Here is a 12,987-nt window from a genome sequence, read left to right on the forward strand (position 1 = left end):
TCAAACCAAGTTGCTTACCTATTGCAGATCCGGTACCAATTGTCAAAGACTCCAGCCACCCTAGTCATAGACTGTTCTCTCTGCTACCGCATGGCAAGTGGTACCGGAGCACCAAGTCTAGGTCCAAGAGGCTTCTAAACAGCTTCTTCCCCCAAGCCATAACATTTACATTTACATTTACATCATTTAGCAGACGCTCTTATCCAGAGTGACTTACAAATTGGTGCATTCAATTTATGATAGCCACCTTTCTTTTTTTTTCTTTTTTTTATGGGGGGTGGGGGAAGAAGGATTACTTTATCCTATCCCAGGTATTCCTTAAAGAGGTGGGGTTTCAAATGTCTCCGGAAGGTGGTGAGTGACTCCGCTGTCCTGGCGTCGTGAGGGAGCTTGTTCCACCATTGGGGTGCCAGAGCAGCGAACAGTTTTGACTGGGCTGAGCGGGAACTGTGCTTCCGCAGAGGTAGGGGAGCCAGCAGGCCAGAGGTGGATGAACGCAATGCCCTCGTTTGGGTGTAGGGACTGATCAGAGCCTGAAGGTACGGAGGTGCCGTTCCCCTCACAGCTCCGTAGGCAAGCACCATGGTCTTGTAGCAGATGCGAGCTTCAACTGGAAGCCAGTGGAGTATGCGGAGGAGCTGGGTGATGTGAGAGAACTTGGGAAGGATGAACACCAGACGGGCTGCGGCATTCTGGATGAGTTGTAGGGGTTTAATGGCACAGGCAGGGAGCCCAGCCAACAGCGAGTTGCAGTAATCCAGACGGGAGAGGACAAGTGCCTAGATTAGGGCCTGTGCCGCTTCCTGTGTAAGGCAGGGTCGTACTCTCCGAATGTTGTAAAGCATTAACCTACAGGATCGGGTCACCGCCTTGATGTTAGCGGAGAACGACAGGGTGTTGTCCAGGGTCACGCCAAGGCTCTTCGCACTCTGGGAGGAGGACACAACGGAGTTGTCAACCGTGATGGCGAGATCATGGAACGGGCAGTCCTTCCCCGGGAGGAAGAGCAGCTCCATCTTGCCAAGGTTCAGCTTGAGGTGGTGATCCGTCATCCACACTGATATGTCTGCCAGACCTGCAGAGATGCGATTCGCCACCTGGTTATCAGAAGGGGGGGAAAAAAGAGACGGTGTGTGTGTGAGTGAGACTGAATAAGGGAAAGGGACAGTGAGTGTGTGTGTATGTGACAGAGCTCCGAGGCTCCGCTGTTGGACTTAGCAGAGGAGAGGCAGGCACAGAGAGCTCTGACAGTGTGTGTGATTTCCCTGGTGGTCAGACCTCTTGAATAATATTACACAGCGTTATGTTTGAAGGCTCCCAGTGCAGCGTGAGGTGTGTGCTTACACTGCAGCATGCTGGGAACCTAAATTACTTAAATATCATGTAAATTAAAACAGAGGGCGCCTGACCTGCAGAGTTCACTGAGCGATCAGCGCACCAACCTGTAACTTTTAAAAGCCCTAATGCCCACCAAAGCATGCTTCTGTATCATACAAACCCTCCACACAATAAACAGCCAATGTCATATTCAGCATTCACACACAGTGCACCGCTTCATACCACTATACCTTATCCTGTTAGATACAGTATTCATCATTTTACATTTTAGTCATTTAGCAGACGCTCTCATCCAGAGTAGTGTGGTAAACCATACGGTGTTGGGTTGAGCGTGCAGAGACAAACACAAAGACGGAGGTTCTAGTCAGGAAAACACGACTTTACTAGGCAACAAAATAAACAGAACAACAAAATAACTTAGGTTTGGCTCGGCCCTTCTTCTCAGACTCGGCTCTGTGCCTCCGGGAGCTTTGTACCCTTCCGTAGGCTCACTCCTTGCCTTTCTTTCTGTCTTCCTCGCGGTGTGCCACGGTGCTCCCTTTATGTTGACTACACGGCTGGTTGGCACTATCCCCTAATTACAGTGAGGGAAAAAAGTATTTGATCCCCTGCAGATTTTGTACTTTTGCCCACTGACAAAGAAATGATCAGTCTATAATTTTAATGGTAGGTTTATTTGAACAGTATATGGCCGTTTACCCACTTTGTGTTGATATGATGGTACACGAGATCCGTGTGCCCCGGCACCTCAGAGAACGCGGTCGTATTCTGCTGGACCAACTCTCGGAGTGTTTGTCATTGGGTCGGCCTGAGGTCTTCCCCCATAGAAACTTCGACAGGGGCGGGTTCGGCTGTGGCCGGGTCCACGTTGCGCACAGCGTGCCACTTCTTCAGCAGGATCACATAGTAAAGCTGGAGGGGTCTTCTCCTCCCCGGTTGGCAGACCATATAATTGACGTTGCCTACCCGCTCAATGATGTCTTAGGGCCCATGCCATGTAGCCAAGAACTTGCTCTCCGTTGTGGGGATCAGCACCAAGACCTTCTCACCCGGGTGGAACTCTCGTGGTTGGGCCTACCGGTTGTATACGCACTCCTGGGCGCGTTGCACTGGAGCCATGTTCTCCCTCCTTGGCTAGCTCCAGCAGTCTGCAGGACTGACGGCCATACAGGAGCTCAATGGGGGAGAACCCAGTGGACGCTTGGGGTACCTTGCGCACTGAGAACATCATGTGGGGCAGCAGCTGGTCCCAGTTCCTCCCGTCTCTCTCGATGACCTTCTTCAGAATCTGCGTCAGGGTCTTATTGAAGTGTTGCACTAGCCCGTCTGTTTGTGGATGGTACACACTGGTCCTCACCTGTTTGATTTGTAAAAGTTTGCAGACATCTTTCATTACACGAGACATGAATGCAGTGTCCTGGTCCGTCAGGATTTCCCGCGGAATACCCACCTGGCTGAATAAATGGAAGAGCTCCCTTGTGATAACTTTCTCTGCCACCGTGCGTAACGGCATCACCTCCGGATAGCGGGTGGCGTAATCCACTATTACCAGGATGTATTGGTGTCTCCTCTTGGTCTTCACCAACGGACCCAACAGATCCATCGCCACCCACTCAAACGGCACCCCTATAATGGGCAAGGGAACCAAAGGGTTTCTATAATGTGCCCTCGGGGCTGTGATCTGGCACTCCGGTCAGGTATGGCAGTAGTCCTCCACGGCGCGCTTGACTCCGGGCCAGTGGAACCGATTCCCGATCCGCTCCCTGGTTTTCTCCATCCCCAGGTGTGCCCCGAGGAGGTGGGTGTGGGCGAGCTGCAAGACAGTCCTAACATACCGGGTGGGTATGAGTAACAAGTCTTTCGTCTCCCCATTGTGCTTTACTACCTGCTAGAATAAATTACGCTTGATGGCAAAGTGTGGGTAGCGCCACTCACTTACCCCGGGTAATAGCGCACCATCCACCGCGATCACCTGGCCCCTCGCGTTCTGGAGGTTGGGGTCCTCTAATGGGGCCGTCCCGAACTGGCACATGAGGATTCCCATGTCGGGCGGCCCGTCTGGTGCCTCCACTTCCATAAACGGGAGCCTGAGGTCCTCCTCGGATGAAGGCTTGCCTCCCGGTGCGGGGTAGTCTCCCTCCTCCTAGGTTGCGCAGGTGACCGTCCTTTTTCCTCTCCTTCCTACTGTGCCTCCCTAGGTCCCTCCTCCACAGTGCCTGGAAGAGAGGGCAATCTCTACTGAGGAGAATGGGCACAGGCAGGTTAGGAACAGCCCCCACGGGCATCTGGCACTCCCTCCTTGGGGTGGTTATCCGCATCGGCATGGTTGGGTACCTCTTTGTGTCCCCATGTACACAGGAGACTGTCATCTCCTCATCCCCAGGTTCATCTTTCCCCTCACGTGTGAGCCACTGCAGTTGGGCCAGGGTCACCATGCTGCCGGAGTCCAGTAGAGCGCTAGTATCGACGCCATCGATTTGTACTGGAACCATCGGAGGGGCAGTCTCGGTGTGTACCCAACAGGAGGTGACAAAACTCGCCATCCGGGTTACGCCGGAGCTGGGGGATGCTGAGGGCATGGACTCCTCCCAGCTGGGGCAGCTCCACGCGAGGTGTCCCGGGTCGCCGCACTCATAGCAGCGCCTCTGATCTAGGTATAGCAGTGGATGTCATCGTCGGTTCGGGTCGCCCTCCCACTTCAAGGCCTCGGCTGGCTCCGTCCAGGCCCCCTTCAGCCCCTCGCCTGTCTCTGTGCTTTTCTTCCCCCTCCCCGCGTCCGCTCTCTCCGCCCGGGCCCCTTTCAGCAGGTCCTGGGTGTTCTGGTGGATTTCCACCGCGGTCAGCAACTCCTCCAGGCTCTGGGGGTTCTGTAGGCTTGCCGCCTTCTTCATCTTGTAGGGGAGGGCCCGAAGGTACCGATCCAGGACGACCTTATCGATTATCGGGAGGGACGGTACGTCGGTCAGTAGCCAGCCCTTGGTAAGGCGCACCAGGTCACTCATCTGAACGCGGGGAGAGATAGTGGAGTCAAAGGCCCAATCGTGGACCAGTTGTGCATGGCGTGCGAGGCTGAATCCATAACGGCTCAGGATATCGCGTTTGAGTCCCTCATAATTCGCTGCCTGGTCGGTGTTGAAGTTGAAGTAGGCCTTCTGGGCCTTCCCGGAGGGGTACGGTGCCACAAGGCTGGCCCACTTGGGCTTGGGCCATCCTTCCCTCTTGCGCCGTCCTCTCGAAGGTGCACAAATACGTCTCCACATCATCTTCCTCCATTAGCTTGGCCAGGAAATGATTTGGGCTAGACTCCTGAGCCCTCCCACCCTTCAACTGGGCTACATCTGCTACCAGCCTGAGGTTTTGTTGACGCTGCTCCTCCAGCGCTTGCTCCTGGAGAGCCTGTTGCTTCTGCTGGCTGAGGATAAACTGAGCCACCAGTTCCTCCATGGAAATCTCCGTACACTCGACCCCACGGCACCCGTGGGGTGTTGGGTTGAGCGTGCAGAGATGAAAACAGAGACATGGAGGTGACCTTACCATGACCTTATCAGAATAATGGACAGAATACAATGTTTTTCCTCAGTAAATATATATATTAATTTATTAAATCATAATAACGTGTTACACTGAATGAATTTATAATAACAGTAGTACATGTAATATATCCTCACGACACAAAGTAAAGGGGATATCTAGTCAGTTGTACAACTGAAATGTGTCTTCTGCATTTAACCCAACCCCTCTGAATCAGAGAGGTGCGGGGGACTGCCTTAATCGACATCATTGGCGACCGGGGAGCAGTTGTTGTTGGGGGTTAACTGCCTTGCTCAGGGGCAGAATGGCAGATTTTTACCTTGTCAGCTCGGGATACGATCCAGAAACCTTTCGGTTACAGGCCCAACGCTCCTACCCACCAGGCTACCTGCCGCCCCAGTATGACCCCAACCTACATATAAACTAGTCCTATACCTGGACTCATCGTATTACAGACCATAGGTACCATCACCTTCAACAATAGTCCTTTTAGAAGTAGGACCGTTTCCAAGGTACACAACTTATACATTTTTGTCAAAAGGAAACTTCATAATAGAAATGTATTTGGAAGTTGTGGTAAAAACTGTAGTCTGTAGTCAATTCTTACACTCCTACTCCTCATTGGTTATCTATCCATGCAGCGAGCGAGACTTTTTTTTCTGAGTGTTGTTCCCGAGTGGAGGGATCCATCCATGAATCATCGTCGCCCACTTTGCTCCAACTGAAAAGGTTTCTCCACGAACAGAACAGGGATAAATGGATGTCTTTAAGGCACAACAAAGCAAATCATTTTAGAATGTCTGGGCGGGATTCGGCAGTGGTGGTGGGAACAGCAGCAGAGTGAGGAACGTATCCATCTCAAACAAAATGCGTATGAATATGCAAAACATGTCATTAGTACATATTGGTAAATAGCACCGCAGGCCTCCTGCGAGAGGAGCGGATGCTGTTCTGTTGTTCACAGCAGTGTTAGAAGTTAGCTTGAAGCATTAGCGTACCATCTAATGCCCATCATCACCAATCAGCTAGGATTATTTAGGTTTAATTGGGGAACTCACTGGAGGACACCCTCAGAATAAACCAAGGGCCCTGGTGTTATTGAGCGTGTCTTGAGTGACGTTGACGTTGTGTGGAAATGACTGTTGGAGCCCTGGGACATTGTTTAACACCGTCTGACCCGTCTGACACTAACACTTAGGTTTAACAGCAGCGCAACAAATGAGACATAATGAAGACTTGAGCGTTAAAGGTTTTCAATCCCAGCAGCGTCAGAGGTCGTTGAGCCTTGTGATGGCCGGTAATAGGGAGCAAAGTTTGAGTTATTACCAGGTAGTACTTGCTTTATTGCACCATAAATTCACTAGTGTGTGGTCTATGCATACGGCCTGTACTTAAATACTGATTAAACTGACGGAACATTATCATTACCATAGACGACAGTAGAAAATCCTGAGGGACAAATTGGACACTGAATGATATGACATGATCATGTAGAATGGTCAGTTGAGAGGCAGTGGAATGGAATAGAGGAAATACATCCTGTAGAACAGTCACTTAGCATAGAGAGGCCCTTATATGTTACAGTACAGTGGGTCCGAATACTCTTACATGGATTGTACTCATCATCTACTCTCCTTCGCCACGGTAACCTTCACAGTTGGTAACCGTCACAGTCGGTAACCGCTGATCTGAGAAGGCAGGCGTTAAACATCCCGTAATGAAATGCAGCGTCACACATTCACTCAGCGGTAACACATCTAATCTCAGGCCATACACATAAAACCTGCAGGTCACATGATCATATGACAGAACCGACCAATCACTCCTGTTGACATACAATTGAATGGATTTGGAATGGAATAATGTGGGTCTTTTCATTGTTAATCTCGTAGAGGAAGCCAATCACAGCCTTCCCACTGGGCATAGACGTCTGATCAAAGTCTAGTTTTGATTTACATTTGGTTGAGTTGTGAACTAACTAGGTTAAAAGTTGGGTGAAAAATAGATGAAATTCCCTTACATTGACGACTTCTTTCAAATCCAATCAGTTTTCCACGTTGATTCAACGTCATCACATTGGATTTCTTTGTTCAAATGACGTGGAAACAACGTTGATTCAACCAGTTTTTTTTATAATTGAGTATTGGTTTAGTCCTGGTTAAATATAGCCAAGGTAGACAGGTAGCCACAAACAAAGCTTAGTTGCCAACAGCAGGCATCTATAATGTTGCGATCTAATCTTGGCCGTTTACATATCAAAGACCCTTGATTGATTTGTCTATGAGAAAGTGTATGTTCCTGTAAAAGGGTATATTAATGTTATGCATACGTGTCTATAGAGCACGACCTTGGGGAGTTCATGAGTTCATGGCAGGTCAGGTTGACCTTGGGGAGTACATGAGTTCATGGCAGGTCAGGTTGACCTTGGGGAGTTCATGAGTTCATGGCAGGTCAGGTTGACCTTGGGGAGTTCATGAGTTCATGGCAGGTCAGGTTGACCCTGGGGAGTTCATGACAGATCAGGTTGACCTTGGGGAGTTCATGACAGGTCAGGTTGACCTTGGGGAGTACATGACAGATCAGTCTGACCTTGGGGAACTAATGAGTTCATGACAGATCAGGTTGACCTTGTGGAGTTCATGAGTTCATGACAGGTCAGGTCAACAGTTCAAAGGCCAAAAGTCAAGAACATGGGGCAGGGAATGAAGGGGCAGGACTCTGAGTCTCTTGGTTTTCGATAGTGTTCCTATCTGTATAGCTCCTACAGACACTAAACCAGAGGAGAAGACAAACTGCAAGGCCAGTTTTGGTTTTGCCTTCACCTCACCAGCACGCCCGCACTTCTGCCTCTTTTTCGCCTGTGTTTCCCATTGGGTAGCATGAAGATTGGGTCGGAGGTACACAAAAAGCCCAGGGCAGATGAGTCGAAGTCTAAGTTGAAGCCGGAATTGAGGTTAGTAACTGCCGATCTGATTTTAAAAGGTTCTTGTTGATCATAAGAGATGGTAGCGGATACAGTCCCCACTCCCCAAGGGTTGAAAAAACATATTAGGGGTTATAGATTCACCAACAATACAACAAGGAGAACATGGTTTCAGATGATGTACTGTGAGACCTGCATACAGAATGGCTGTTGTTTCCCTGCGACATCATACATTCATGATTTAGTTTTTTATTAGATTTTCCCTCTGATAGAGATGAGGCAGTGGAAATGTTACACTAGCCCTACTAGAGATGGAGAGAGAACGCTGATCACCACGGTGCAATATGCTGAAGCTGGTGATATGTGGGTGAAGCTAGTTGGGAATATTTACGCTCGTTTGTGTGTGTATGTGTGTGCATTTTATACACTCTGTGTACCACAAATGGCGTTCTATGTCTGTGCAGTCCAAAACATCCATATGAAATGGTCCTAAGTGGTTAGGGCTGTGTACAGTACAGTTTATTTCCTATGTTTCTATGCTGTGTGTTTGGTTCTACTTTTTCATGTTCCTATGACTACACTGTGCAGAAGGAAACTCAAGCATTCCTGTCAGATCGTCGTCAGGGACGATCCTTTCCATTTCATTTTCTATAGATATGACCAAACAAGGATCCAGCACCCAACTATATGAAAAACAATCTGTAAGCGAACACAGTGTCTGCTCGTCATTTAATCTCATGCTGCCCTAGGAGCCATGCCTACAGGTCATTTTAAGGTCATCCAAGGTCATCCCAAGGTCACAGCAGCAGCAGCAGGTGTGGTCCAGTTCCAACCTAGCTCCTCAGACATCCTCAAGGCCCCAGCCACAACAGTAGCAACAGTCAGGTTCTGAGCTGCTTCTCTGATGACGTCCGGAGGCTCCTCTGGGGAGACGATCTCGGCCAGGGTGACGTAGGTCCCAGCCAGGAACCCTATGAAGCCCACCACAGCGATGAGAAGGTCCTTGACCAACATGGCTGGCTTCAGTGGTCGGTCTGAGAAGGTGATGAGCTCCACCAGTGGGGGGAAGACCAGGGCCAGGGCACTGCTGGACACAGCACCCACCAGGGAGATGACCAAGTCCAGACGAGGGATCAGCACTGCAAAGGAGACTGGAGAGAGAGAGGGAAGGGGAGAGGAAGAGGAGGAGAGAGGAGATAAAGGAATCCGAGAGCGTGGGGAGGGGGTGGGCAATAAAGAGGGGAGGGGGAGGAAAGAGGGGGGAGGTGAAGTGAGAGAGGAGGTAAGGAAAGGAAGGGAAAAGGATGGAGTGTGGGGGGGGGAGAGATAGGGAGAGGAGAGAGGGAGAGAAGTGCAGAGGTCATCAAACAGAGCATGGAAACAGATGTCTAGAGACAAATGAATCAATATTGCACACATGCATACCACAGCACAGACACTTCCCATACAATATACATGAGCTTCCTTATAGGCCATCCCAACAATTTACAATAATGCAACGGCTGCAAACCACCTTCCAGGTGGAACTGGTTATCATCTAACAATGAGTCACACAACATGAAAGCAGTGGTCGATATAAAGTTCTGGGCCCTTAGGGGCCCCCACAGACACACTGAAAAACCAACCCCAGACCACAGTACCAACTAAACCTTTGATATGTAAACTTCCCTTTTAAGTTGGCCTCCTAATTTCACTTTCCCAGGGGCCAGTTGAGGGGAGGGGAGGGGAGAGGAGGAGAGGGGAGTACGAGAGGTAACTGTGAACATGGGTTAGTGTTACTGTTAGCATGTTGACAGTAATCCCTCTTAGTGTCACAGACAGGCAGGCCCCCACTGCAGGGGATGTGTTTGTTGGCAGAGAGAGGTATGGAACAGGGGATAAAGGGAGGTAGGGAAGGGGAGATAGCAGTGAGAAAAAGACAGAGAGAAAGAGAGAGGGAGAGAGAGAGAGAAAGAGAGCGGGAGAGAGAGAGACGGAGAGGGGGAGGCAAGAAGGGGAATGGCAGGTAGAGAGGAGTGCAGGATTAAAGTGCAGGGGCTTATAAGGGGCACACACACGCGATACGCTACGATAGATCTGCCCAGGTTCTGGGGACAGTACATTGTCATTGAGACACCAACAACAGCAACCGAGAAATCTAATGTAACCGAATAGTCTCATCCAGCTCTCCCACCTCACATACATTTCCACAGGAGAGAGTCTCTGGAGAGACATGTTAACATGTTTGATCTCAGATCCACACCGCAGGAGCAGAGGTAGCGCTTACACACAAACACAAATATACACAAATAACTCTCAGACTAAACACAGACACTCTACAAAAAACAAAAATGGCTTCTTCCCCTCTGAGAGGATCCCACCCAAAAATCTGTCACGACTTTAGTTACATTTCTCTGCCATCACTAGCCGGCTACCACCCAGTTACTCAACCCTCCACCTTAGAGGCTGCTGCACTATATACATAGACATGGAATCACTGGTCACTTTAATAATGGAACACTAGTCACTTTAATAATGTTTACATACTGCTTTACTCATTTCATATGTACAGCGCATTCGGAAAGTATTCAGACCACTTGACTTTTCCCACATTTTGTTACGTTACAGCCTTATTATAAAATGGATTCAATAGTTTTTTTCCTTCATCAATCTACACACAATACCCCATAATGACAAAGCAAAAACAGTAAAAACAAATAAAAAATGTTTTAATGTACACTGCTCAAAAAAATTAAGGGAACACTTAAACAACACAATGTAACTCCAAGTCAATCACACTTCTGTGAAATCAAACTGTCCACTTAGGAAGCAACACAGATTGACAATACATTTCACATGCTGTTGTGCAAATTGAATAGACAACAGGTGGAAATTATAGGCAATTAGCAAGACACCCCCAATAAAGAAGTGGTTCTGCAGGTGGTGACCACAGACCAATTCTCAGTTCCTATGCTTCTTGGCTGATGTTTTGGTTACTTTTGAATGCTGGCGGTGCTTTCACTTTAGTGGTAGCATGAGACGGAGTCTACAACCCACACAGGTAGTGCAGCTCATCCAGGATGGCACATCAATGTGAGCTGTGGCAAGAAGGTTTGCTGTGTCTGTCAGCGTAGTGTCCAGAGCATGGAGGCACTACCAGGAGACAGGCCAGTACATCAGGAGACGTGAAGGAGGCCGTAGGAGGGCAACAACCTAGCAGCAGGACCGCTACCTCCGCCTTTGTGCAAGGAGGAGCAGGATGAGCACTGCCAGAGCCCTGCAAAATGACCTCCAGCAGGCCACAAATGTGCATGTGTCTGCTCAAACGGTCAGAAACAGACTCCATGAGGGTGGTATGAGGGCCCGACGTCCACAGGTGGGGGTTGTGCTTACAACCCAACACCGTGCAGGACGTTTGGCATTTGGCAGAGAACACCAAGATTGGCAAATTCGCCACTGGCGCCCTGTGCTCTTCACAGATGAAAGCAGGTTTACACTGAGCACATGTGACAGACATGACAGAGTCTGGAGACGCCGTGGAGAATGTTCTGCTGCCTGCAACATCCTCCAGCATGACCGGTTTGGCGGTTGGTCAGTCATGGTGTGGGGTGGCATTTCTTTGGGGGGCCGCACAGCCCTCCATGTGCTCGCCAGAGGTAGCCTGACTGCCATTAGGTACCGAGATGAGATCCTCAGACCCCTTGTGAGACCATATGCTGGTGCGGTTGGCCCTGGGTTCCTCCTAATGCAAGACAATGCTAGACCTCATGTGGCTGGAGTGTGTCAGCAGTTCCTGCAAGAGGAAGGCATTGATGCTATGGACTGGACCGCCCATTCCCCAGACCTGAATCCAATTGAGCACATCTGGGACATCATGTCTCGCTCCATCCACCAACGCCACGTTGCACCACAGACTGTCCAGGAGTTGGCGGATGCTTTAGTCCAGGTCTGGGAGGAGATCCCTCAGGAGACCATCCGCCACCTCACCAGGAGCATGCCCAGGCGTTGTAGGGAGGTCATACAGGCACGTGGAGGCCACACACACTACTGAGCCTCATTTTGACTTGTTTTAAGGACATTACATCAAAGTTGGATCAGCCTGTAGTGTGGTTTTCTACTTTAATTTTGAGGGTGACTCCAAATCCAGACCTCCATGGGTTGATAAATTTGATTTCCATTGACAATTTGTGTGTGATTTTGTTGTCAGCACATTCAACTATGTAAAGAAAAAAGTATTTAATACGATTATTTCATTCATTCAGATCTAGGATGTGTTGTTTAAGTGTTCCCTTTCTTTTTTTGAGCAGTGTATATACAGTGGGGAAAACAAGTATTTAGTCAGCCACCAATTGTGTAAGTTCTCCCACTTAAAAAGATTAGAGAGGCCTGTAATTTTCATCATAGGTACACGTCAACTATGAAAGACAAAATGAGACCAAAAAATCCAGAAAATCACATTGTAGGATTTTTTATGAATTTATTTGCAAATTATGGTGGAAAATAAGTATTTGGTCACCTACAAACTAGCAGCGTTGGGACTTTCTAGACTAGCAGCGTTAAGAGCGTTGGGCCAGTAACCGAAAGGTCGCTGGTTCGAATTCCTGAGCCGACTAGGAGAAAAAATATGCCCTTGAACAAGACACCTAATCCTAATTGTTCCTGTAAGTCGCTCTGGGGAAGAGCATCTGCCAAATAACTAAAATGTAAAAATATATATATATTTCCACCCAAAATGCAGCCTGTCAGTCAGAACTACATGCATTCACCTAGTAAAGTGGTTTCTTTTCAAATGCGATTTGGTTTGGTTTAACAAAAGCCCATCCACCCTCAAAAATAAGATGGTTTTTCTATGTTGTTATGTGACTCCTATTGATATGCTTTTTGGAGCATTAATGCTATTTTTGCATCATTTCATTGCATGTATATCTCACTGCATGCATTCATCTCATTTCAACATTTCATTGCCTTCAATTGAAATCAGTTGAGAGACTGAGAAAATAAAAAGTGTCTGAAAGGGAGCCTGCTGTGAATATCAACGAGATAAACATGACAGTGATGCTTCACCTCAGGTGACTACCCAGGTATTTCACTGGAAACTCAAAAGGTAAATCTATTGCAGAGCCCTCAGAAGTTGTGTGTGTGTAAATGCGTGTGTGTGTACGTGCATGGCGAGACCGTAGACCAAGTCGAAAACATGGCACTATAAATATGATGGA

General features: G+C 48.6%; 1 protein-coding gene across 1 annotated transcript in view; it reads right to left on the reverse strand.

Moving 5' to 3' along the window:
• Positions 1 to 7,961: 7,961 nt before the first annotated feature.
• LOC311106221 (neutral amino acid uniporter 4-like) overlaps positions 7,962 to 12,987 on the reverse strand; it is a 164,382-nt gene continuing 159,356 nt past the window's right edge. Inside the window, exon 11 of the mRNA XM_084148524.1 lies at positions 7,962 to 8,943. Coding sequence (XP_084004650.1) covers positions 8,579 to 8,943 — 365 coding nt within the window. The 3' untranslated portion in view covers positions 7,962 to 8,578. The remainder of the gene's footprint in view (positions 8,944 to 12,987) is intronic.

Source organism: Coregonus lavaretus (assembly GCF_964263955.1).
Source record: "Coregonus lavaretus genome assembly, chromosome: 30".
NCBI classification, from domain to species: Eukaryota; Metazoa; Chordata; class Actinopteri; order Salmoniformes; family Salmonidae; genus Coregonus; species Coregonus lavaretus.